At 33.2% G+C, this 25,140-nt stretch overlaps 1 protein-coding gene and 2 long non-coding RNA genes across 6 annotated transcripts in view; 1 reads left to right on the top strand and 2 right to left on the bottom strand.

Moving 5' to 3' along the window:
• LOC106072032 (uncharacterized) overlaps positions 1–802 on the bottom strand; it is a 32,026-nt gene extending 31,224 nt beyond the window's left edge. For 2 of the 3 annotated variants that reach the window (XR_008780250.1, XR_008780251.1), the window contains exons 1-2: positions 666–802; positions 363–569 (exon numbers count right to left, since the gene is read on the bottom strand). This is a non-coding gene — a long non-coding RNA (uncharacterized LOC106072032). The remainder of the gene's footprint in view (positions 1–362; positions 570–665) is intronic. The other variant, XR_008780252.1, reaches the window with a different exon arrangement.
• Positions 803–963: 161 nt separating this feature from the next.
• On the bottom strand, positions 964–2,532 carry LOC129928777 (uncharacterized). The gene is made up of 4 exons (XR_008780235.1): positions 2,435–2,532; positions 2,195–2,310; positions 1,273–2,087; positions 964–1,101 (listed from the first exon to the last, which is right to left on the bottom strand). It is a non-coding gene; the product is annotated as an uncharacterized LOC129928777 (long non-coding RNA).
• Positions 2,533–14,237: 11,705 nt separating this feature from the next.
• On the top strand, positions 14,238–24,704 carry LOC106054679 (thymocyte nuclear protein 1-like). Of its 2 annotated transcripts, XM_056043352.1 has the most exons (8): positions 14,238–14,553; positions 17,371–17,576; positions 17,875–17,943; positions 20,741–20,836; positions 21,170–21,231; positions 21,675–21,859; positions 23,644–23,683; positions 23,718–24,704. In XM_056043352.1, the coding sequence occupies exons 1-8, from the start codon at positions 14,496–14,498 to the stop codon at positions 23,719–23,721; spliced, it is 720 nt and encodes a 239-aa protein (XP_055899327.1). In that variant the 5' UTR covers positions 14,238–14,495; the 3' UTR covers positions 23,722–24,704. The 2 variants fall into 2 exon arrangements, with proteins under 2 accessions (XP_055899327.1, XP_055899326.1); XM_056043351.1 differs by having other exon boundaries at positions 14,241–14,553; positions 23,644–24,704.
• The last annotated feature ends 436 nt before the right edge of the window (positions 24,705–25,140 follow it).

Genomic DNA, 25,140 nt, shown 5'->3' with positions numbered 1-25,140 from the left:
AATGGATGTACTATTCAAACATTCTTACAGTAGATGTGAAGCAGCTCTTGTGTGACTAAGTACACCACCTTATAAAAAGTTAACATTTTGGTCCTACTTGAATAACTTAAGAAGGAAACATGTATCTTATAAACATAAAACTAAAGCAATATCTGAAAATTTGCTGGCCAAACAACCCCTGGTTAACCATTGGCTATAGAAACAGTTGAGCTTGACACTATCTGACCCATGATCACATGTCTGAAATGGGTACTAACTAACATTTTATGTTTTTATAATATATCTGTTTTGCTTTTAAAATTAAGTTTTTTTTTTCACTTTGCTAAAAAGATATTTGACTGGTGCACTAGAATTCAACTCACCTATTGTTCTTAGAGAATGACCTAAGTAACCTTGGACACAAACTTGATCTTCTTGGGCTTTTAATATTTTCTTCTTTTGTAAAAAATTTGTGCGGTGAATGAAAATGAAACTTTGTCCTCACTGTGTAGCCCATCTTCATAGTGCTCAGACAGACCATCAGACATATGTTGATATGCAGTTCAGGGCTATGCTAACCAAATCTAAGGCTTGACCAAAACACAGAAAAAATGGTTGAGAATAATGTTTTAAAAATTTTAATAAATTGTTTCAGAATTAAATGCTGAAGAAAAAAAATGTCTTACTTTGGCTTTGAAAGCTTTAATTCATAAAAATGCCAAAGAGAAAACTGTAATCATCTGATAGCAGAATACCAAGGAATATTAGTTGCTTGGATAGGATGACAAATGGGTACTGTTGGCAACAGAATGTTTGCTTGTTAAGCTTCTGAAATATGGAAACATAAAATACTGAATTAGAAATCTCTTAAAATACACTATCTCGTGATATTAAAATAACATTGTCATATAATAATAGTAAAATAATATATTCAATGTGCCTTCCATAATCTTTTTTGTAAAATGTGTGTTTTGAATTACTTTGGCTTTGAAAGCTTTAATTCATAAAAATGCCAAAGAGAAAACTGTAATCATCTGATAGCAGAATACCAAGGAATATTAGTTGCTTGGATAGGATGACAAATGGGTACTGTTGGCAACAGAATGTTTGCTTGTTAAGCTTCTGAAATATGGAAACATAAAATACTGAATTAGAAATCTCTTAAAATACACTATCTCGTGATATTAAAATAACATTGTTATATAATAATAGTAAAATAATATATTTAATGTGCCTTCCATAATCTTTTTTGTAAAATGTGTGTTTTGAATTAAATTAAAACTTTGTACTCACAGTGTAGTTATCTTCATAGTGTTAAGAGATGAACCAGACAAACCATCTAACATTTGTTGATATGCAGTACAGGAATATGCTAAGCAAATCTGAAGTTTGACCAAAACACAGAAATATGTATAAAAAGTTAATATTTCTAACATGCAATGATAAATTATTTTAGAATTAGCAGTTAAAGAAAAGAAAAAAATTAAGTCTTACTTTGGCCTTGAAAGCTTTAATTCATAAAAATCCCCAAGAGAAAACTGTCATCTGATAGCAGATTACCAAGGAATATTTGTTGCTTGGATGACTAATTGGTACTGTTGGCAGCAGAGAATGTGCGCTTGTTAAGCTGATGAAATATGGAAACTTCTCATGATATTTAAAATAACGTTGCTTCTATGGAAACAATAGTTAAGCCTATAAGTATTACATAGTTTGACTATGTTAAATAAGATATGAAGGAAAAATACTTGCCCTAAATTAGACTTCCCATGATGTTTACTTCTAGTTTCAATTTCTTCATTCATATATTTACCTGGCCTGTCTGTTTACAGCTTTAGCTTTTATCTCCCAGGCTAGTAGTTGATTAGTAATCAATATTCAACATCTTGAACTGATTAAAAAAAAACTACAAGCTAAATAAATAATCTTATAATAACACATTAAGAGGCAATTATTATCATTTAAATTCAACCAGATATCAGGTAGCTGAGCATTTAAAAAAATAAATGGCATCTAATAATCCACTATACTTGTAAGGCAATATCTGTTTTATAGTTTTGAAATATTTGTGCTTCAAGTAGGAATTTCTATTGAGAATAAACTTGACCCTGGAAAAAAAGGGGGAAAAAAGTAAAAAAAAATAAATATGTAATTTGAAAAATTACAAAAAATATACAAGATAGTAGAATCAGAAAAAAAAAAGGATTCTACTAACATGTGTTGCCTTGTTTTAAGTCTACTAGTTCTGCTCTTCATATTTACTACTCAGAGATGGTTTACAAATCTGTATGGCACTCCATTTCTTGAATAAGATCTATTCAACATCTTAATCTGAAGAATGTGATAATATAATTTAATTTAACTTGTTACAATAATCATGACTATATGTACCTAACTCTAAATGCTAAATGACGGAAATGATTTTTTTTTATGTAAAAAATTTTAAAGCAATTACCAAAAGCCAAGAGGACAAAGAATATTCAAAATGTTATCTAATATTGAGCCCAAGAATATCCATGATGAAAAAGCACAAATGCTGAGGTTCCCTAAAAAAAAATTAAAAAAAATTATGTTAACATTGATATTCACCAATGCAAGCACTAACACAAAAGATAGAATTCAAATAAACATTTAAAAATTAGAATATTCATAATTTGCCTGTTGCTTTAGTATACATTAAAAAATAAACAATGACATTATATTAAAAGAAAAAGGTAAAACATTGAGATTAACTACTTGCCTTATAGGCTCAATAAACAGATGAATGGAAAAGTATGTTGAAACAGGTCCGGAAATCTTGATGGCTAGAGAACCATAGGAAGGGAATAGGCTTGACTTAAAAACTTTTGGATATGCTTGCTTGCTGTTCCCCATAACTTGTATTTTTTTTCATCACCTACATCTCAGGAGAACTAAGCTACAACCAGCATCTTAACCTGAAAGTTGTAATATAAAATGTTTACAGGCCAATAAATCAAATACAAGTCTTAGTAAAGATTCTGGGATTTTTGTCTAAACTTCATAATGGGATAATCCACAATTGATCTAGCTCTCTAAAGTGAAGAAAACAAGTTTTATCATACAATTGAAATTACCATAAGGCTAAAAGATAACAGAAAACATGTATTCTTAAATTGTTAGGAAAATATTTAAAACATTTTCAATTAGCATGCAATAAAAAAAGAAGAAAAAAAAAATGCAATTAAAAAAATACAAATACAAAGAAAATAATATACTTGCTTTGATAGATCTGTAGTAAGAAACTGGTTCTTATTTAACATACATGAAAAGAAACTAATTAAATTTAAAGTAGTTAAATGTAACATTGGAAAGGAACACTTGCCTTAAGAAAAAATTGGTACAAACTTGCTACAATTCTGATTACATGTGCTTTTTTTCTAAGATTTCTCTTAGTCATAGTTCTCACAATCAGTATTCGTGCTCTATTTCTAGATCCCTCAGCTGTAAACTGCATTTGGAACTGAAAATGTTATAAAATATGAGGTTAGAATGTTACGGCTGAAAAGAGAAAGTTTATTTTGAAGATACTGACTTTATTATCAAATTAGAAAGGCTAAACCTGAGTTTACCTATCTCAATGAATGATACATGAATAATAACGAGACTTTACTAATATGCATATATTTAAAACTAGTTACCAAAAACTATGATAACAAAAGTATAACTAATGTTATGTTAATATTTAAAATGGGTTTAAGTAGCATGCAGTAATAATACTAATACAAAGTAAAAAAAACTATACAATTGAAAGCTTACTTACAGTGCTGCTCTATATCTATATAGAGCATGCAGTAATAATACTAATACAAAGTAAAAAAAACTATACAATTGAAAGCTTACTTACAGTGCTGCTCTATATCTATATAGAGCATGCAGTAATAATACTAATACAAAGTAAAAAAAAACTATACAATTGAAAGCTTACTTACAGTGCTGCTCTATATCTATATATAACAATAGCCTGCCTAGTCTTTACTAAGCAAGCATCAAAAGAAACAAGTCTAAATAATAAAAATCATAGCATTTGAAGAAATACCTGTCTTAGAAAAAAAGAAATGATCATTTAATCTTTACTTTCCATCACAACACCCTCACCTGTTCCTTAGTCTGTTGAACTGTTGGGGCAACACACATGATCTATTGACTGTCCTCCTTCACTTCACTCACAAGGCTTTACACAATCTTATTCCGAACATTTTTAAAGTGATATGAAGCTTTGGATGCTAACAAAAAAAAAAAGTGTTATTTCATTATTTTGAGATGCTGTTAAACTTTATACTATAACACTCCTAAATCTATCTAGCACATCAAGCATAATGAAGTCAACCATTGTTATGCATATATTTTTAATTACAAAATGTTCTATGACATCAGAAAATTATTCTTTAATTGTTAGATTAACATTGAAAATATATTTTCAAATTGCATGCAAAAAACAAAAAAAACAACAAAAGAACAAAACTAAAACATAGCATTGCTAGATCAGTAGTTCTACAGCTTATTTCCTGTTCTTAATTAGCATACATCAAAAGAAACAATGAAATTAAATTTAAAGTGCCTAAATTATATTGAATAGATTACTTGCCTTAAATAAAACTGTCGCATAGCACTTAACAGATTTTAACTGCTAACCAGTTCCTCACAGGTGATGGTTCTAATCATCTGATAACTAGACATTGATCTGAAAATGTTCCAAAATTTAATTATGATAATGAATACATAAAACATTTGTCTACGAAATCAGAGTTGCTGAAGTCTTTTTGAAGATAAAATTTCAACTTAACTAATAAAACCTTTTTTTTTTTAAACTAGATATATAAAAACTATTTGAAGCAAAAGGAGTATTTTATAATTATTATTAAAATAATTTCAATTAAAAACATGCTCAACTTGGATGCAATAACACAAAAGCTAAAGCAACAAACAAACAAAGAATGAAACTTATAAAGATACTTGCTTGGCTGGATCAGTGGTTTCAATGCTCGCCCTTGCTTAGTAAGAACATTTTATGACACAATGACAAATTCAAAATAGTTAAATTCTAGCTTTGTGAATGACTACTTGCCTTAAAGAATGCTGGCATCCTTGGTACACCAATTGTTATTTCATGTCTGTTTCTCAAAGGTAATAATTTCTAGCAATCTGTATGATGTTCCCATTTTATATTATAAAGAAGAGATCTGTGCTTTGATCTAAAAAAAAATAAAAAAATCAGCAAAGGTTAAAAACTATTTATTACAACAATTCTGATTAAAATATAATTGGTTGTTACATTTTTTTAAGCACTAGATTAAAGTTAAATGTCTAAAATAACCATCATCTTTAATATAAAGGTTATGGATGAGTGACATCTTTAATACAAAGGCTATGGATGAGTGACACCATCTTTAATAAGAAACTATGGATGAGTGACATCATCTTTAATACAAAGGCTATGGTTGAGTGACACCATCTTTAATATGAAGGTTATGGATGAGTGACACCATCTTTAATACAAAGGCTATGGATGAGTGACATCTTTAATACAAAGGCTATGGTTGAATGACACCATCTTTAATATGAAGGTTATGGATGAGTGACACCATCTTTAATATGAAGGTTATGGATGAGTGACACCATCTTTAATACGTAGGTTATGGATGAGTGACACCATCTTTAATACAAATGGTATGGACGTGTAGGCTTGCAGTATTTCATATGACTAAGCAGACCAAGTTGTGCAATGCATATTTCCCCACAAATGAACAACTTAAGATTTAAAATCTAAACTAAGTAACTAATAAGGCTTGTCTTCGAGTCTGAAAATTAATGAGGAATGCAGTATTTCCCATGGCTATGCAGCCCCAGCTGTGACCTACATATTTGCCACATCCAGGGCAAGCATAGCCATTGTAAACTAGTAACTAGTTAACTCTTTCAGTGCAGCGTTACTCTCAGTGAGTAACTTGGTTTATAATATTTATTTCACTATCTTTTTATGTTAAACTTTTTTATTTTTATTTCCAGATGTGATAGTCATTTTTCTTTGTTTTTGGTATTAAATTTGATGCAGTACCAACACGTTTTAAAAAAAAAAAGACAACATAATGTTAATGGACCCTCTTTTTTAGTTTATTTCCCGGGAACCGAAAAATGTAAATACAGTTTCTTATTGCTTTTTTTCATCTTTTATGAAATCTGAAGCGATTAAATGTGTTAAGCATTGAGATTTTCCAATATTTATGGATTAAATATATAATTAAAAGGTTACATTTTTCAGTATATCGATTTTTTATGAATATTAAAAATATTTTCTTTTTCTGTGCTCAGTTTAAAATTAATGAAAAAAATATTTTCTTGAATAATTAATTTTATTTATATTTATTTTGTAGCCCATTCATTTACCTTTAAAATAAAATCAAATATGTTAGATTATTTAATAAAATAAAAAAGTTATGTTAGTTTAAGTAACTCTACCCCAGTTGAAAATTTGATTTCAATCTGGAAAACTTTTCGATCAAAATAATTTGCAATGAAAGAGTTAAGGCAGCATTTTATTTTCTTAATAGTAAGGATTTACATTATCTTTTTTTTTTTTTTTTTTTTTTTTTTACACATTTAACATTTTTAGATCTAGACTCTAGAATGTTGTAAGATCTAATCTAGATCTACAAGTAACAAGTCAATGAGCCTTACAAGGCTTACAAAAAAAAAAAATATTTTCCAAGTTTTGCATATAATCTCTGAGCTGGCTTAAGCACAAAAGCTGATTATTTAAACAGTACAAAAGCCTTCAAAGGATTATATTTCTAAGTTTGTGCCACAGGAGGAGTAGATCTAGATCTATTTCTAGAATCTATCTAGATCTAGAATCTATCTTATCTACTATTATCTAGATCTAGAGTTAGTCTTGATGATTGATAATGATATAGATCTATATTGACTATATCTAGAAATATAGAGTAAAGTGCGAAGTTCGAGCGCATTAAGCCCGCTGGCAGCAATTTTCAAGTTTGGATTTTTATAGCACCGTAACGGTCTGACCTATGAAAAAACTGATGGTATCTCTGAATCCCTCGTCCTTTTTTCTATAAAAATAGATTGGATTTAATGTATCAATAGGCTTAGTTAAAATTAAATACGAAGTCAAAGAGGTGTAGGGTAAGTATCGCCAAGCGTACTTTTCCTCGAGGGGATTTTTCCCCAGTTAGTAAGCTCGATCGGGTTGATGGAAGGTTCGAACAGATCAAAGAAAACATATCTAAAAACATGTTTTAATATTTAATTTTCACTATAAAGTCATTTTCTTTTTACTCCAGCGCAAGAACACCATCCATTGCACCATTTCCTACCCTCCACAACTTCAAATAGTCTCTTTAAGCTGATGAGCAATCAGGCTTAAAAATAGCCTTAAAAAGCCCATTACCCATTTCCTTCAATACCGGGTAGTAAAAAAGAATAATTCCACACCTCCTGAGTTTGACCTCATCATGAACTTAGCCTTTACAAGGAAAAGGAAATAGTATGTGTCGGAAGTAAAGAAAAAAGGTGCATGCGCAGTAGCAATATAGTAGTAATTTGGTAAACATTCAAATAAAAAAGTTTTAGCAATAAAAAGTGAACTATTCGAACCTCTTGACAAATCTGGGCTGCTCGAACTTCGCACTTTACTCTAGATTATTCTACAATTTTAGTATTATATTATATTTATATAAGCTAGATCTAGATGAGACCATTTACAAGCTTTAGGCCTATAACCTAGATTGTCCTAGATCTATACTCAGCTTATAGTACTAAGACTTAGCTCTAGCTCATAAAAAGATAATAATTAAAATGTTTATTATAAACTGATAAAGTAACCAGCGCATCTGTAGAGATGAAGTGTAGATTAGGATCTACTACATAGTACATACTTAGATACTAACATAGAATATTATTGAATATAGACTAGAATAGATAGATCTAGATCTTTAATTCTTTAATGCGATAGAGATGTGTAGACATAAGATCTCTCTGATCGATTCAAACCTAGATTCTAGACTAGGACTAGAATCACTAGATCTAGAATATCATGTTATAAGCTTCTTATAAAGTCTTATTAAGTTATTATCTTTAGTCTTTACTTTAGTGACTTTGACTTGTTGAGTACTTCGACACAAAAAATAAATTAAAATACTTAAAAAAGATCTAGTCTAGATCTGATGCCAAAGGCGAGTAAAGCAAATAAATATTGATTAGATAAGATAGATCTATGTCAATTAGATCTAGAAATAGATCTTAGAAGACACTACAAACTTACCGAAGATTTCATGATAGCACGGGATGACACTGCAAGGGACATGGCGAGATAGATAATGGGTGCGACGCGTTTGAATTCTGAGTTCTGTTCACATTGAAGTAGTTCCGGTTTTCTGACCTACTTTAACTAAAGTCACGTGATTGTAGGACAACAAAGAGGAGAATGGCCTTGTCTTCCTATATTTCCATTGCTGTTGCTCCTCTATTTCTACGCAATTTTAAATTTACAAACATTTTAAAATATACAGAGTACATCAATGAACTTCATGAATGTTCAAATTATAATTATACGAATGTTTTCATAAAGGGCCACGAACTGTTTAAGGATGGGTTTAAATTATCAATGATATTTCCTTTATAGGCTAGTCATGACAAGCGTCAACACATTGCCGATGATATATTCATATACACATGTTTTTACAAATGTCCTTGCAAGATTAAAAAAAGGCTTGGTGTAAACTACACAAACACACACATAAACATATAATAAATATATAATATATATATATATATTTATTTATTTATGTAGGCCTACAGGCCTATATATGGGATAATATGCATATTAGTTGAAACATTGTTATTTTCATAAACTTCAACTTTTTTTTTCATATTCCTCTAATGCCTGATACATTATGCACATCGATAACAATTAAGAATTATTTTGTGTGTATGTGAGGTTTGCGGGACATGTTCTACGTCAAAATGAATTACGCACACCAAGAGTTGCGATAACATGGAAGCCAAAAACGAGGAAAGCGCAAACAGGGACGTCCTCGTATTACTTGGCGACACACCTTCATGGAGGACCTCAGAACAGTCGACACCAGGTGGGAGGAAGCTTCAGACATTGCCAGTGACAGCTAGATCTTTATGGAGACAGCTTGCCGCCCAATGCGCCGAACGGCGCGGGAGGACCTAAGTCTAAGTCTAAGTGTGTTGTTTGTTGTTTGTTTGTAAAATGTTTTACATGTTTCGGATGTTCCTTCAGAGTTGAAGATAGTTTACTTCCAAGTCCAAACCTCCCGCAGGACGACGGGGGATGGGAGCGGGCAGGGTTTGAACCATCGACCGTCGATAAATCCGAACGACAGTCCAGCGCGCAAACCGCACGACCAGGCAGCCATGTGTGTGTTGGATACATGATGTAGGCCTATTATTATGTTATTAAATGTTCTATCATTTTTAAGAAATTCACTTAGATACTATATACAAAATGTTACACTAAAGTTTCAAAAATGCGTAGATGAAATAGATCTAGATCCATTTTATTACATAGAAAACAAATTTAACAATGAAAGGGCGGGGTAAGACACATTTGGCCTGTGTAACTGTAAAAGTAGATCGAATAGATTTATCCTTGACTATCAGATGTGTTATTTGTTCGCTAAACAACTGAAGCCTATTACGCACAAGGAAAACACATGGCAGTCTTTTTATCTTTTATAACAACTAGTCGACATATCGACTACACACTAGACTAGCCCTAGAAGATGGCCTAGAGCTATCTGAGCTAGCTGTCCAGCTTTTAGTGTTTTACTCAAGTTCAAGCTTGTTTACTTTTGGACAGAGAGGAGGGGGGGGGGGATGAAAGTGTTACAGAAAAAAAAATCAACCCGTTATGTGTGTTTCTACAGAATCTTCTTGCTTTTGCATGTTTTTGTTTTTTCATGCAGCCAATATTGCACGAATTTAGGACTTTTAATCCAGCCTTGACGTGTCAGGTGTAGGCTACTGTCCAATAAAAAATGAAATTTAAAAAAAATGTTCCACTTGCTGTAGGATTTGATTTCGTAATCGTCCAAAATTACAATAAACTCGTTTTGTATTTGTGGGGACATTTACGCATTCGGTATGGAACTAAGCTTGGTTAGATGCATATGTTATGTCAGGAGTGGTTTGTTCTTGGATAATGGTTTCACTAAATCCAAGAAATTGCTTTCATTTTTTACCCTCCACTACTTCTTTAAACTTAGCGATCTTCACGGAGTGCCAGATTTTGCTTTGAGAGAAAACGAATGATGTCCAAGATTCTCTTTAGATAATCTCTGTACTCTTTCCCTTATTCTTTAACTCTTTCTCTCCTAACAGACGATACCAACGTTGATTCCACCAGAATGTGGTAAAAAAATACGGAGAGAAAGAGTTAATTAAATCTTGCGCCTTGGCGCTTTGCTGTCAATAGAGTTCCCTACTTGCAGACAACTAAAAGTTCCTTCCAAGCGATTGCTCTGTTGGTCTCATTTATAGTTGTTCATTTTCATAGATAACCTCCATTACTCATTGAATCTGTCGTTGGATTTAAATGTAGATGTAGTACTTTACCTTGTTGAGAAGAGTAAGCAGGGGTAGCAAAACTTTGGCATTAGCTGGAAGAAGGAGACTTTCTGGCCTGTCCTATTGCTAAGTTTGTGTTTACATTTCAGCATTACAATGATCTCGAGATGAAACAAAAAAGGCGCCGAAAATAAAAGTCAAAATGTAAAATATGGGCATTAAAATTGATAAGAAGTAGTGAATTCTTTCCAGAATGACTAAAACTCATCACAATGAAATGAAAATTTAGATGAAACCCGTGTACTGAACAATTTAATTAAAAAAAAATGTACCAACACAACTTTGTCCCTTATTATTATATGAAGCATTGAACAATGAATGTACCATGTGACTCTGAAGAAAGTGTAAAAAGTGCGTTGGCTTCAGAGTTTTAAGCAAATGTAATTAAAATGATTCAAGATAATCTGCAACTTAAATGTATTGTAAGGAAGCATAAAGGAGAAAAACAAAGCAGCGAAATAAATACATTTGTGAGTGTTTCTTCCTTTGTTAAACAAATGTGTAGATTTTACGGACAAAGTTTCTCCTCGGCTTGATCCCCTAATTACTTGATGCCCTGCACCACCAGCACACTGCTAGCCATGCCACTGTATTTATTGCATATGTAGTTAAATTTAGATTCTCTATGTATAGCTTTATTTAATAGTATTTATATTGTTTATTGGTCTTACACAGTGGCGTAGCTAGGGTGGGGGGGGAATTGAAAAAAAACAACAGGCCCCAACATGAGTGGGGTCCCCAAATGAGTATTTTTTACATTAAAAATTAAATCTCATCATTTGCCTCCTTCAGTCGTAGAACGACTATGGTTAATCTCAGAGCACACTTCCTCGTGTGGCTGTGGAGCCCTATTTTGGAGAGACACTCCCGTCCACAGATAGCGCAGGTTAAGGTGGCTTTGGTTTCGGTGGTAAAGGAGCTGGCCATTTTTCGGATTGTGCGTTTTTCTTCCTGAGCTGAGACCCATGTACTTTCACTGTCCATAGCTTTCTTGGTCACTGTCTCTCTCCATCTGTTGCGTTCTAGAGCTATGTCTTCCCAATTATCAGTATTGATGTTCACTGATTTGAGGTCACATTTTATTACATCTATGTAACGGAGGTGGGGGCGACCAGTTTTTCTTGTGCCAATCGCGAGTTGACCATAGTGGATGACTTTCGGGATGCGCTTGTCCTCCATCCGGCGAACATGTCCAAGCCAGCGTAAATGGCGTTGTCTGAGGGCTGTAAAGATGCTGGGAATACCTGATCGCGCAAGGATCTCAGTATTGCACACTTTTTCTTTCCATGTGACATTCAAGATCCTACGGAGACATCTCAAATGGAATGAGTTCAGTTTTCTCTCTTGCTTTGCGTAGGTGGTCCATGATTCACTGCCATACAGCAGTGTACTCATAACGCATGCCTTGTAGACTTCCATTTTGGTCACCGTAGTTAGCTTATGGTTTTCCCAAACTCTTGGTCTGAGTCTAGCAAATGTCGAGACAGCCTTCCCTATGCGTTTTTTTCATCTCCTCTTCTAGAGACAGGTCATCTGTAATTGTGGATCCCAGATAGCAGAATTCGTTTACGGCGTCCAGCTTGTTATCGTCTATGAGGATGGAGGGTGGTGCTGTAGCAGGTGGTCCCATAACATTTGTTTTCTTCGTGCTAATAGTCAAGCCATATTCTTTACAGGCCCGAGAGAAGCGGGACATAAGTGACTGAAGTTCCTCTTGCGTGTGTGCCACTACCGCTGCGTCATCCACGAATAGCATATCTCTTACGAGGGTGGCTCTGATTTTAGTTTTGGCCCTCAGTCTGGCAATATTTAGGAGTTTGCCATCAAATCTGGAATGGAGATAGATGCCTTCAGTGGATTTGTCAAACGCGTTGTGGATTAAATATTACGCAAAATAATAATAATAATATTAACCTTTATTGTCCGTATGGAAATTCGTCTTACAATTTGTGCATTACACCAAACAAAACATTGTAAGTAGAAAAAAACAAAATGTACATTCACACCAGACTCACTCATAATGAAGGGTCCCCTAAAAAGGTCAAGCACCCCAGGCCACCAAACGATTGGAAATTCCTAACTATTCCACTGGTATTACAAATTATTAACTTAGCACTGAAAATTCTAAAAAGCATATATATAGTTCATAATAAACGACTTTGTTTTTTTTCTTCTCTTTAATGTAGTTATAATTAAGATCTTTCAGTAGTCCGCTATCCACGTCTCTCTCTTCGCCACCCATCTCTCTCTCTCTCTCTCTCTGTATGAGATGATCCATAGTCACGAAGCTAGTAAAAAATGTTTTCTCAACCCCGCCCCTCTCCTTGTTAGTTAGCCAAGTGTAGATCATCTTCGCCATGCACCAAGGATCATCTCATGGAAAATCAGATGAATGCCTGGGCATTAGATGTGGTTCGGAACGATGTTGCCCACACATCAGTTCCCCCCTCACCGCGCAGCTGAATAAGTATCCAAAGGAAAGGCAAGTGTTGATACAGTTTGGGGTCAACGGCATTGCAGACTGTGCCAGGGTGTATTTTAAAAAATATAATAAAAAAAACCCAGAAACATTTGTTAAAAACAACAAAGCTAACAACATATTAGATCTATACATATATATATGTAGATCGAAATTTATAGATCTACAGAATTTAGATATTATGGATCATTATTATAGCTTTTATATAGCGCTACTTTCATGCTTATACCATGCTCAGAGCGATTTGGTCCAATCTCATTTGTGGACCAGTGGGGGTAGGGGGTATCTAGGAGTTGGTTTTCCGTGCTGCCAAAAGGCGCTCAGAAAACGCAACTCTGCCCGAGTCGGGTGTCTAGGTAGCCAAGACATATATATAGTCTATGATTAAAACGCAGACACAGACTAAAAAACGCAAAATACCTAGGTGTTATAATAGGCTAAATGAAAAACTGTCATGGAATCCCCATATTGACGAAACTATAAAAAAAATCAAACAAAGCATTAGGGTTTATTAAAAGAAATATCTATAAAACAAATAAGAACATAAAACTAAAATGTTATTTAACCTTGGTTAGGCCAATAATAGAATATAAATATGCATCCTCTGTTTGGGACCCCTCAACTCAAGAAAACATTAAGAAACTGAAACAGACATAAAATAGAGCAGAGAGATTCATAACAAACGAATATTCACATTTGACTAGAGTAATACCTTTAGTAAAATCACTAAATTTAGAAAGCCTTCAGGACAGAAGACTCAAAAGTAAAGTAGCAATTATACATAAAACACTAAACCATAATCTTCAAATACAAAAAACGTAGGACGTAATCATCTTCTTTTTGGAAGTAGGCCTACCGTCTGTATTATATAAGATAAGATAAAAAAACAAAAAGGAAAATAGTGGTTAAAAAAATTCAGAAGAGAGAATATATATATATATATTTATATATATATATATATATATATATATATATATATATATATATATATATATATATATATATATATATATATATTTACAATTTAAAAGAAGACAGAACAACAAGAAACGTATTGTATTGACACCAAATCGAAATTAGCATTGCTTTTGCAAACAAGAAGTAAAGTTAATTCTTGGTATTTTATAAGACACTATTTTGGGATTTCTTTGGAACATAAACAATAACAAAATAGTAACAAAGTTGGCTGACCCGTGAACTCCGAAAACTTAATTAGGTTAAGTCCTAGTTTTTATTTAATTCCGCGGGATCATACTAATTATTTGATTCATTAGATAGATATTACAAACTGTATCTAGAATAATCTAGATCTAGTCTAAATTAGTAGATCTAGCTAGATCATAAGATAGAGGTCTAGAGCTCAATTATTCTTTTTCTATTTACAATATTCAATTTACCCACTGAAATGCCTCCCAAGCGTGCTTCATTAAAAAGAAAGATAAGTCATTGTCACAATGATTGTGGTAAGTTAAGTAGGAGGTAAGAAAATAAGTAGAGTAAGTAAGTCTTACTCAACTTACTGTGAGTGTGTGAGTAACTGTGATTTAGATCTAGTGAGTAACTGTGACTTAGATCTAGTAATCAGTAGAGATTTATTTATATAGATCGATTATATACCTACTAGAATTCTAGATTCTAGTCTATTATATAGATCAGTAGAGATTTATTTATAAATTTTATATAGATCGATTATATACTATGACGTCTATGATTATTATAAATTATTATATATAGTAATATACCTACTTGAATTCTAGATTCTAGTCTATAGTATGTCTATTATATAGATCTAGATCTATATTTCTATTTAAATTGTAATAAATATTTAAAATATACATCTATGTATAATATAGATGTTGTCAATTAATTCATTGTAATAAACCTGGTGTTGTCAGTGTTGACACAGATGGGGGTAGTGGTATGTGTGTAATTAGCGGACGCAAATCGCCCCGGGCCAGCATTTGACGAGCAGTCAACCGTAACGAGTTACGACAGTCATCCAAGACAGTTCGGGTAGGATCTGTGTTGTGAGTAGAGCTGAGGGGGGCGTCATGAAGGATGTGGTCATGTGATTAACCTGAGATGAATTCCAATTGGTAGCAAGGCTGGAAGGGCTAGTCCTCTCGTAGAGCCTTGGAGAGAAACTCTGTTGTTCGGCATAGTGAATGATAGTGCCTTATAACTCTCATACAGGTCAGGTGATTCTGCAGACACATTCACCCACAGCACTCTTGCAAGATATGCGCCATTGTTTCCACCGACTCTCCACAGTTTCAGCATCGATCATCAAAATTGGGCTGTATTCATGCAAAATAAGCACCAACAGAGCAATGCCCCATCCTACACTGCTCAATTATGGATTTTCCGGCCTTGGATCTTCACAGTCCGGGCGTCACAAATGCTGCCAGACTCCACAGGCTTTGTTTCAGCTCTTCCAGGCTTTCAACCATTTGTTATGTACCCACTCTAGGATTAATGTTGTAGCTTGGTTGAACGTACTTGGAGCAACAACAAAAGTGGGCACAGCCAGCATTCCTTCTCGTGCTTGAGCATCAGTTGCCTCCTTGCCCCACGCCGCATTGCGAGGGCACCCACTGCATAAAGATGACAGTTCCAATGAATCGGCGGATGTTATATGCGATGCCGAGTGCCTCTTCAACCAAAGGTAACTTTCCCCCATTTGATTAACAGAATGGTCGAGCGATGTTCGTTATGGTTCTAGAAGGCCAGCAGGGACCCTGTATAAAGAGCGGAGGTGTCACAGTCAAGAGGGTTCAGTACGACGGCTCAGTAAAAGTCCGGGATGAGACGGAGAGGCCAGTGCAAGAGTTGATACGTCGGAACGGTTGTTAATGGAGAGATTGTGTTGTGTTTCGTGTTGTCCATTGTACAGTAATGGCTGTGAATTATTTGACATTAAACTATTACGTTATTTTTTAGCCCTGGGTTGTCAAGTTCTTTAAATTGGTGATGTCGTGTGGTGCAGTTTGCAGAGAGCCTGGATAGTGAGAGTCGTTACAAAATTATAATAGAATTAGATAGATATTATAGATATCTAGTATTATAGATCTAAATCTAAGATTTGCATTGGACTAATTCATGATGAAATCAACTATTAGACTATAGATTCTATATATTACAATCTACTATCTAGTCCTAGAAATTCTAGTTACTATTTATTTATTATACTGTAGTAATGCTAATACCAGTAGGCTTAGGGCTAGGCTTAGGCAGTACTACAGTAGATTGAGACAATAGTGAATTGAGTCTAGATGTTAGTAAAATTTGGCTCCTCCATTAATTATTAATAACTAAAATGTGTACCATGTTTAGATGTCCCTACAGAATTGAAGATAATTACAATGTACACATCCTATCCCAAGCTTCATGCAGGATAGGAAATGTCAGTAGGCAGGGTTTGAACTAGGACCATAGAGACCACTAATCAACAGTTCAGAGTTTAGCAGAGAGTACAATGATGTCTATATTATCAGCAAACCTGAGATGCTAGCAGTAAATCCTTCTAGTGTTTCTATCATGATTCACTCAAGAGAAATTTGTTTTAAAAAAGAACTGGGAATAAAATGCATCCTTGCCGCACTTCTATGGATGTCCTAAAACTTTCTCCAATTTGGTTTTTCAGAAATGCTAAACTATTGGCATTGTGGTAAAGGACTTTAAACTTCTATCTTTTAAATTATACATTATGGCCTCTTCCAGTCGCGAAGCGACTGTGGATCATCTCATGGTTCTGCTAGGTTGTTGTACTGAGTGCTGTTTACTGCCAAGGGTCACTGGCTCCTGATTTTTCCTCAGGGTTGGCATCTGAAGCCTTTCCCATGATTGGGTATAGACTGTAAGGTAGCAGAGACTCTAATTCTGATTTTTCCTTCTCCTGGGTCAGTAGCCAGCTATAGCTAATGAGCCCCTTCTTCCCAAAGCTTACTGGCGTAGTTAGTGAAAACAGTTCCGCACGTCTCATTATCTGAGCCAAACCTAAACGCTGGGAGTTGAACTGGTTGTCAGAGAGCTTATTTGAGACGCATGCCATTAGGAAGCATTTTATAGATCATGTAGTGTTTATATCCATTACCACTTCAAATGACAAGATAATTATGTCTTACATAAAGATAATGTTCTTATCTATCACATGTACTTCGATTACATCAATGCTAATAGCTTCCCAAAAAAACATTTTTAAAAGATATATTTAGAATCATTTGTATTAAGAATAATTTTAAATAAAATGGGAACATTTTTCTATTTTTATGTATTTCTAGATGAAACAAATGAACAAGATGTACCAGAATCAGTTGGTAAAACAAAGAAAAAGTCTGTAACTAAAGCAGAAAAGAACAATACTACAAAATCATTTCCCAGCGAAAAGAGTAAATCTAAACCATCTGCATGTGCTTCTCAAAGCTACAAACATTGGTTGATTAAATCAGAGCCTAATTCAAGAATAGAAAATTCAGTAGAAATGAAGGCATGTGAAACTTTATTTGTTCGTTTAAAATAATTTCGTTATGATTAATTTTTAAAAGATTGAACTGATTCTTAATTTAGGCATTTCTTAGTTAATAAATATTATACTTAAAATACTATTTCCTAATAAATATTAGAAATTTTATTTCATAGTTTTTTATTTTTTTACTCACATTTGATGACAACATTGATGCATGAACAATAATTTATGTATTGACACTGTTTTTATTTTTTTTAATTTTATTTATTCTTCGTAACTGTTTATTATTATTTATTTTAAAAATATCTCCTTATTCAAGTTCAGTTTCAACGATTTACAGTCCTCACCCAATCAAACAAGCAGCTGGGACGGTGTTAGGAATTACCAGGTTTTTTGTTGTTTTTAATTATTTTGTGTATATTTGATTAAATATTAATGTTTTAATAAATGTTTTAATATCAAAATTATTAATAACAGAATAATATTGACGAATTATTTTAAAAAAAAAATTTTTTTTTTTTTTTTTTTAAGGCTACCCACTTTATTGAACATAAGCCTAATCCATCAAATAAAGACAGATAATTTAATAAACTCACAAAAAAACAACATAATAATCTAAAGCACTGATGCCCATAATATAGCCCCCGAGCCAGATCAACCTGCTACATGATGTTCTCCGGTCGCGGAAACATTGGACAAAAAAATTGAAAGTCACACAAAAAGGTTGAAAAATGTATCTGTCCCTATATTAGGACTCTAACTCTTTCTTCCATGGATTTCATTCTTTACTATTCTAATATTCATATTATTTATTTTTGTTCTTGTAAGAAAAGTTTGTTTTATTTTTAGATGACCTGAATCTTTTGTTATTTTTTAAAATTCTTTGAAATGTCCACTACTGTCTTAAGCTAGCCTTGTACATGACATCTTGTGTCTACAAACCAGGGCATCATTTTTGCATTATTTTGGATTGTCTTAATAACGCAAGTGGTACTATACCATTTAATATGTGTGCATAACTAAAATGGGAGAAAACATAAAGTAGACTCTAAATGTAAAACTTCAAAGTAAAGTGAAAAATTCCGGTTTGATGTCACAGCGGACTGGCAGGAAAAGTTATCAGAAATGTCAATTCATTGGGTGTCATAAATAAAAATGGCCAGCAGGAGGATCTAGGTTGGGCATCACTGATCTAAAGCAATCCATCCCTTAACACTTACACACTATTTTTTAAGGTAGAAATTTTTTTAGAAAATTGAAATCTGTTTTAATACTGTTAATAAATATTTTTAAAATACACATGATTTTTTTCATTAAAAATGCTTTATATTGTAAACTTGTTAGACTTACAGCAACTAGGCCACTTATCTTGCATCATTCACACTGCATAGCTAAGCTCTTCCCACCCTTACGATAGAAATACACACAAGCACTAATAAAATATGAACAAGTTTTAAACTCCTAATGAGCTATCTACGGAAATATAATTAAGTTCCAAACTACAAATTAGTTAAGGCAGTATGAACAAATTGCTAGTTTGTACACAACTAATAACTTGAATAACTTCTTTTGTGACCTTATGACCTGCTAACAACAACAATGGCACTTGATCTTGCATCACTCACACTGCATAGCTAACCTCTTCCCACCATTACTATAGAGACACATACAAACACTTCAAAATACTCCTGATGAGTTGTCTAATAAAATATGAACAGTTTTCAATCTTCTAATGAGCTTTCTAATGAAATATGAACAAGTTTTAAACTTCTTATGAGCTGTCCAAGGAAATATAAACAAATTGCTAACTCTCTGTTGTAGGCGGTTGTTGACTTGTTGCAACAAAACTGGTAACTTTAATTATAATACCAAAAAATCAACATGAAATGAATAAAAATACTATTGTGGGCAAAATCTAACTTATTACAATAACATGTCTTTTTCACTCTGGACCCTACTATATATAGTTCATCCATCGTGGTTCGATAATGACCACTTTGTCATCCAGGGGGCTGAGGGCTTTGCTCTGGGGTTTTATGCCTCCTCATATGGATGGTGAGACCTATGTGAGCCTGGAATGTTCAGCTGCACATTGGGCAGGTTATTCCAACTGGCCTTGCTTTTTTCTCTGGCATTTTTCTTCTGCCAGCGTTATTCTCTTTTCTTCAGCAGTTGTTTAGGGATGAGGCAGACTTCCATTCTGCAGATGTGTCCTGCCCGTCGCAGCTGGGACTGCATCAGGATTGTGTGGATGCTTTGCAGACCCGCTCTTCGAAGGACTTCAGTATCTGGTATTTTGTCTTGCCATTTGACATTCAGTATTTTTCTTAGACATGTCATGTGGAAGTGGTTCAGTTTCTTTGCATGTTTTTTGTACACTGTACACGCTTCTGAGGCATAGAGCAATGTAGGGAGGATGACAGCTCGATAGAGCCATAGCTTTGTATTTGTGGTGATGCCTCATCTGTTCCAGACTTTTTTAGACAGTTTGCCATAGGATACACTGGCCTTGGCGATACGCAGGCCAATTTCATTATCGATCTTTCCATTCCTGGAGAGTATGCTGTCAAGATATGTGAATCTGTACACTGCTTTTACATCATGTCCATTTATCTTGATGCTTGAATCCGAGTAGGCTTTCCCAGGAGCAGGCAAATAAAAGACTTCAGTCTTTTTTGTGTTAATGGTAAGGCCAAAGTCTGAGCATGCTGTTGAGAAGTCACTGACGATGCTCTGCAGATCATTTTCAGAGCAGGCATTTAGGGCACAGTTGTCAGCAAATAGCAAGTCCCTGATAACTGCTGATTTTATTTTTGATTTTGCTGGACCCTAATCTTGCATCTTTCATACTGCATAGCTAAGTAAAGCAATTGTGCAGTCAGTGTTTCATATTGCTGATTGTACAGAATTCTCCTGTTAATTATCAAAGTGAATAAAGTATAATTAGAATAATCTTTATTATCTGTGAGGAAATTGAAACTTAAATTTTCAAAATCAATTATTAGGTCAGATTTTAACCTTTTAAAGTTTAAGGAATATTTTATTCTTACTCATTTTTTCCCTTTTTATTTAATATATATATATATATATATCGCTCCTTCAGTAATGGCACAAGCTTAATATTTTTATATTTAGATATATCTGCAATATACTTGTGGATCTCTTTTTTTTTTTTTTTTTTTTAGGCAAGAAACTTCTTAAGAGATCAAATGAAACCTGGCCAGGATGTTTTCTTTTACCACAGTAACTGTAAAGAACCTGGGATTGTTGGTATTTGCCAGGTAAAAATGTGTTTTAATATTGACCCAATTATCATTAAAAAAAAGAAAAAACACAAAAAACTTTCCACAACCTTGTCTGGACCTCGTTGTGACACATAATGAATTGCGAGTCACTTAGTATAAAATGTGCTTGTAGCACAAGGAAAAAGCTTTCAGTCTGAGCAAAAACCATAATGTATGGGCAGTAGTTCTTTGTCCTAAGATAATGATAATGAGTGGGTTCATCTGTTTTATCCATTATCAGTAGACCACAACATTGTATAACTTTATTATCTAGTGTCTGTAATTCCATCTTGTATTTCAATGAGATTTGTTGCTCCACTTTCCTGGCAGGTTGTAAAAGAAGGATATCCAGATCACACACAGTTTGACTCTAAAAATCCACATTTTGACAGGTATAAATCTGAAGTTTTAAGTAGGTAAATGACTCTGAGAAGAAAGAACTACATAAATATTGCACTTTTTTTTGTGAAAAAAAAATGAAATTAGTTTGTATTTGATGCGACAAAGTTTCAAAGGCATAAAACATTCAGTATTGTCTGTGCTAGGGACACACAATTTAAATCTCTTTCTGACTAATTTTGAAATCCACTATTAGTAATATCAAAGAAATTTGTTTCCAATAGTGTATAGCAAAAAAACCCCAACAATAATGCAAACATGATGCAAATTTATAACTTTTACTTTTAACAGCTCATCCAGAAATGGATTCTCTTTGAAAAAGCAAATACTTTTTTTTTATGGAACTTTTTATAGTAATTTAGATAATATCAATAATTTATTCATAGATATTTTTGTGTATAAATTAATGTTGTTTGAAAAATAATGTTTTTTATAGTTCCAGCCAAAAAGATAATCCAAAGTGGTTTATGGTGGATGTCAAGTTAGTCAGACCTTTGAAAAGATTCATCTCCCTTGCTGAGCTTAAGGGCTTGCACCAGGAGCATTTGAAATCTGGTGGGCCGCTGCAGAAACTTGGGTTGTTCACTCGACCAAGACTTTCGGTGCAGCCTATAACTGATGGTAAGAGAATTTCTATGGTTTATTTTTTGTAATGGTCATATGTTATCTTATCTTTTAAAATACAGACGTTACTTCAATAAATAAGATGATTACTACTAATAACTTATGTAATGTTTGATTTTCTACACATTTTTCCACTAAACCAGTAGTCCTTTTCCAAATAAGAAATCTCATCATAATAATAAGACATTGTTTTTATCTTATCTTATAGATTTCAGACATCACTTCAAAAAAAGAAAATAATTATGTCCTTCACATTTCATGTGTCAATCTAATCATGTATCTTAAGTCCAAACATCTCATTATAACAATAATACATAATAATAATGAGGCATTGTCTTTAAGTCCAAAGATTTTAAGTATTATTGCCCTTAAACAGGTTAATACGCAGACTCATTTTCAAATGCATATAATGCTACATCTGTTTCAAACAAAGCTGTTGTCTGCTAGGGATCTATTAAAGTTCTGTCTTTGACAAGGGCCTTTCTTTTGGTCTCAAATGCGTGTCCCTCAACCTTTTTGAAAGTTCTTTAGAGGCTTTTTGCTGCCAGCTGATTTCTTCTGTGCCAATCAGGGCTGATACCTGAGCTAATCTCTTCATTGCTTTGAGGGGACACCTTTTTTAAGCTTGCTGCCAAATGATAAGTAGTGCCTCTACACTGTCTACACAGCTTCCAGCAGAACTTGGTTATTTGACCATCAACTGGGTAGCCAAACTATCTGCGATTGTCATCAGATTACTAATTTTAGTCTCTGTTATCTTTCCATTATACTTTTCATATATGAATGAATGAACCAGAATTTATTACAATGAACTTTACACCAATTGTTCATTTTGTGAAGTCGTTAATTTTTAGGTATACAAACGCATAGAGATAGTTTACTTAATGATTTAAATACATGTCAATGCATTGTGTTTTTGAATGTAACATAAGGTTCATTTATTTATGTTTGTAGGCATATTTTGGTCAGATTGTTTACTGTTGATTTGGAATCATACTTGCTAGACATTTAGACATTTACTGTAAATCACTGAATATCTCTTGTTCTTGCAAGCACAAACTGGATACAAATCCACCAAATGAAAATGAAACAATAGGCATCTATTCAATTTGTATAATCCATGACTCTTAAGATGACTTGCTCAAATCTTAGCACACTCTATATGGCTCCTAAGTTAACTCACAAATTTCTCCAACTGACTTTCAGGTAAACTACCTAGTAACTTCTTAAAATCTTTTTCTGCTTTTTACTCTTACACCCTGTCATAACTAGTGTTAGCATGTTTATACTTTGATGTTCTATGTTCACAAATTCTTATTAAATAAAATGAAGTACCTCAATGTTCTTATTTTACCAGTAACGTCTGATTGTTTAGTTATATTTATACAGCCCTTTGGGGTATTGCCAACTTATTTAACATGATAACACTAACATGGCCTTTGTTTGGTAGAATCAAATGTTAATTGACAATTTGTTTAAAATATGATCCCATAATGTAAGACATTGTATTTCCACTCATATCCATTGGATTCAGATTTTACTGAAACTTTCTTGACCTGTTTTCAAAAAGTGTTATTATTTGTTTTTTGACAATTTCCAACAAACATGTAGCAACAATACGCCACTAACTTTGTGAAAAAACTCGAATGATTATTTACTGATATTTATTTGTAGTTTACAAATGTATTCTCAAACCTGATTTTATCTCAGGTCTTATTTATATGTTTTATGACGATTCTTTGAAATAATGCTCTTTCTGTTGTATTTATATTTGCTCACAGAAGAATGGAGCTACATATTGGAACTTGAAAACAAAGATGCCTAGAAAACAAAGATGTCTAGAAAACAAAGATGCCTAGAAAACAAAGATGCCTAGAAAACAAGCTTTTTTTTACTTGGATTACTGTGAACACATCAGGACGAATGTAAGGGAGGAAACTGGTGGCATGGTTAATCTAGGAAGAATAGAATTGGATGGTCTTTTTATTTGGTTAGATCAAACTAGATGTTGCTATGTGTATTTAGTGTGTCAAGTATTAAGTTATGTAGAAACAAGAAGTCAATGATCAAGTTACCTACAAAGTTTTGTGAAGCTAATTTAGATTTGAGTTTGCGATGGTAATTATGATTTTACTCTTAAATTGCATTTCTTTATGGATATTCCCTGAGATTAAGGGAGGCAATTTGTTGCCAGTGCTTTCTTGATCCAAACTAGAACTATGTCAGAGAAAGAGCAGACGGCTTTAATGGGGGTGGTCATTTTTTTAATGTTGATTTTAGATTTATAAAGTAGTTAAAATTCTTTTTTTGAGCCTCTTGTTAGTTTTATTTGTACTAATGTGGTTGAATACGAGAAAGTTAAATATAAACATTACATTTTAAATCTTATTGAATTATTAATATCGTATACAGGTATTTTAAATATGTAAGAAATATTTAGTATTGTTCATGTGAAATTTGATAAAGTTATTATAATGAGGTCTGACTGTACAAATAAAATCATTTAGTTAAAACGAATTTTTGAATAAGTTTCCATACTACATGTGTAGTTAAACATCATGTACATGTATGTAAATTTGATCCAAAATTTTGCACCAGTAACTGAAGCACTGGTCTATTTTATTATGTTCCTATTGGTCAATAGGTGATCAGTCTGTGACATTGTCATTGGTGTATATAGTTATCCACTGTATAGATTTTTTAAAAAAGTGTACATTTATCTTTTTTTTTTTTTTTCAATTAAAAATCGCCATGAATATTTTATGGTTTAAAAATATTAAAACATATGTACTTTAAAATATGTTATTGGTGGTCTTTTTAAAAATAAATAAATCTATACATATATTAATCTGTGGGCTTTATTCCTTCAAAGCAAAACAATATTCAGTAAACTTTTTTTGTGTTGTATAACTTGAATTCATTTTGATAAGGTTACATAAAGAGGGGCGCTGTGGTCAAATGGTTAAGCACTTGGCTTCTGAACCTGAGGATCTTGGTTCGAATCCTGGTGAATACTGGGATTTTGAATTTCGGGATTTTAAGGGCACCCCTGAGTCCACCCAACTCTAATGGGTACCTGACTTTTGTTGGGGAAAGTAAAGGCGGTTGGTCGTTGTGCTGGCCACATAACACCCTGCTCGTTAACCATTGGCCAAAGAAACAGATGACCTTTACATCATCTGCCCCATAGATCGCAATGTTTGAAAGGGGAAACTTTACTTTTTTCTTTACATAAACAATGTTAAGTGCTTTGCTTCCGAACTGAAAGGGTCTCAGAT

This window comes from Biomphalaria glabrata, chromosome 10, assembly GCF_947242115.1.
Source record: "Biomphalaria glabrata chromosome 10, xgBioGlab47.1, whole genome shotgun sequence".
Lineage (NCBI taxonomy): Eukaryota > Metazoa > Mollusca > Gastropoda > Planorbidae > Biomphalaria > Biomphalaria glabrata.
The sequence above is the reverse complement of the archived record's forward strand: the minus strand, read 5'-3'. Positions and strand labels throughout refer to the sequence as shown.

Excerpts from the sequence above, each read along its gene's own strand:
- LOC106054679 (XM_056043352.1), top strand. The coding sequence starts at position 14,496 with ATGCCTCCCAAGCGTGCTTCATTAAAAAGAAAGATAAGTCATTGTCAC. Across the intron at positions 14,554-17,370 it reads TCATTGTCACAATGATTGTG|ATGAAACAAATGAACAAGAT; the intron begins GTAAGTTAAGTA and ends ATGTATTTCTAG. Across the intron at positions 17,577-17,874 it reads AAAATTCAGTAGAAATGAAG|TTCAGTTTCAACGATTTACA; the intron begins GCATGTGAAACT and ends TCCTTATTCAAG.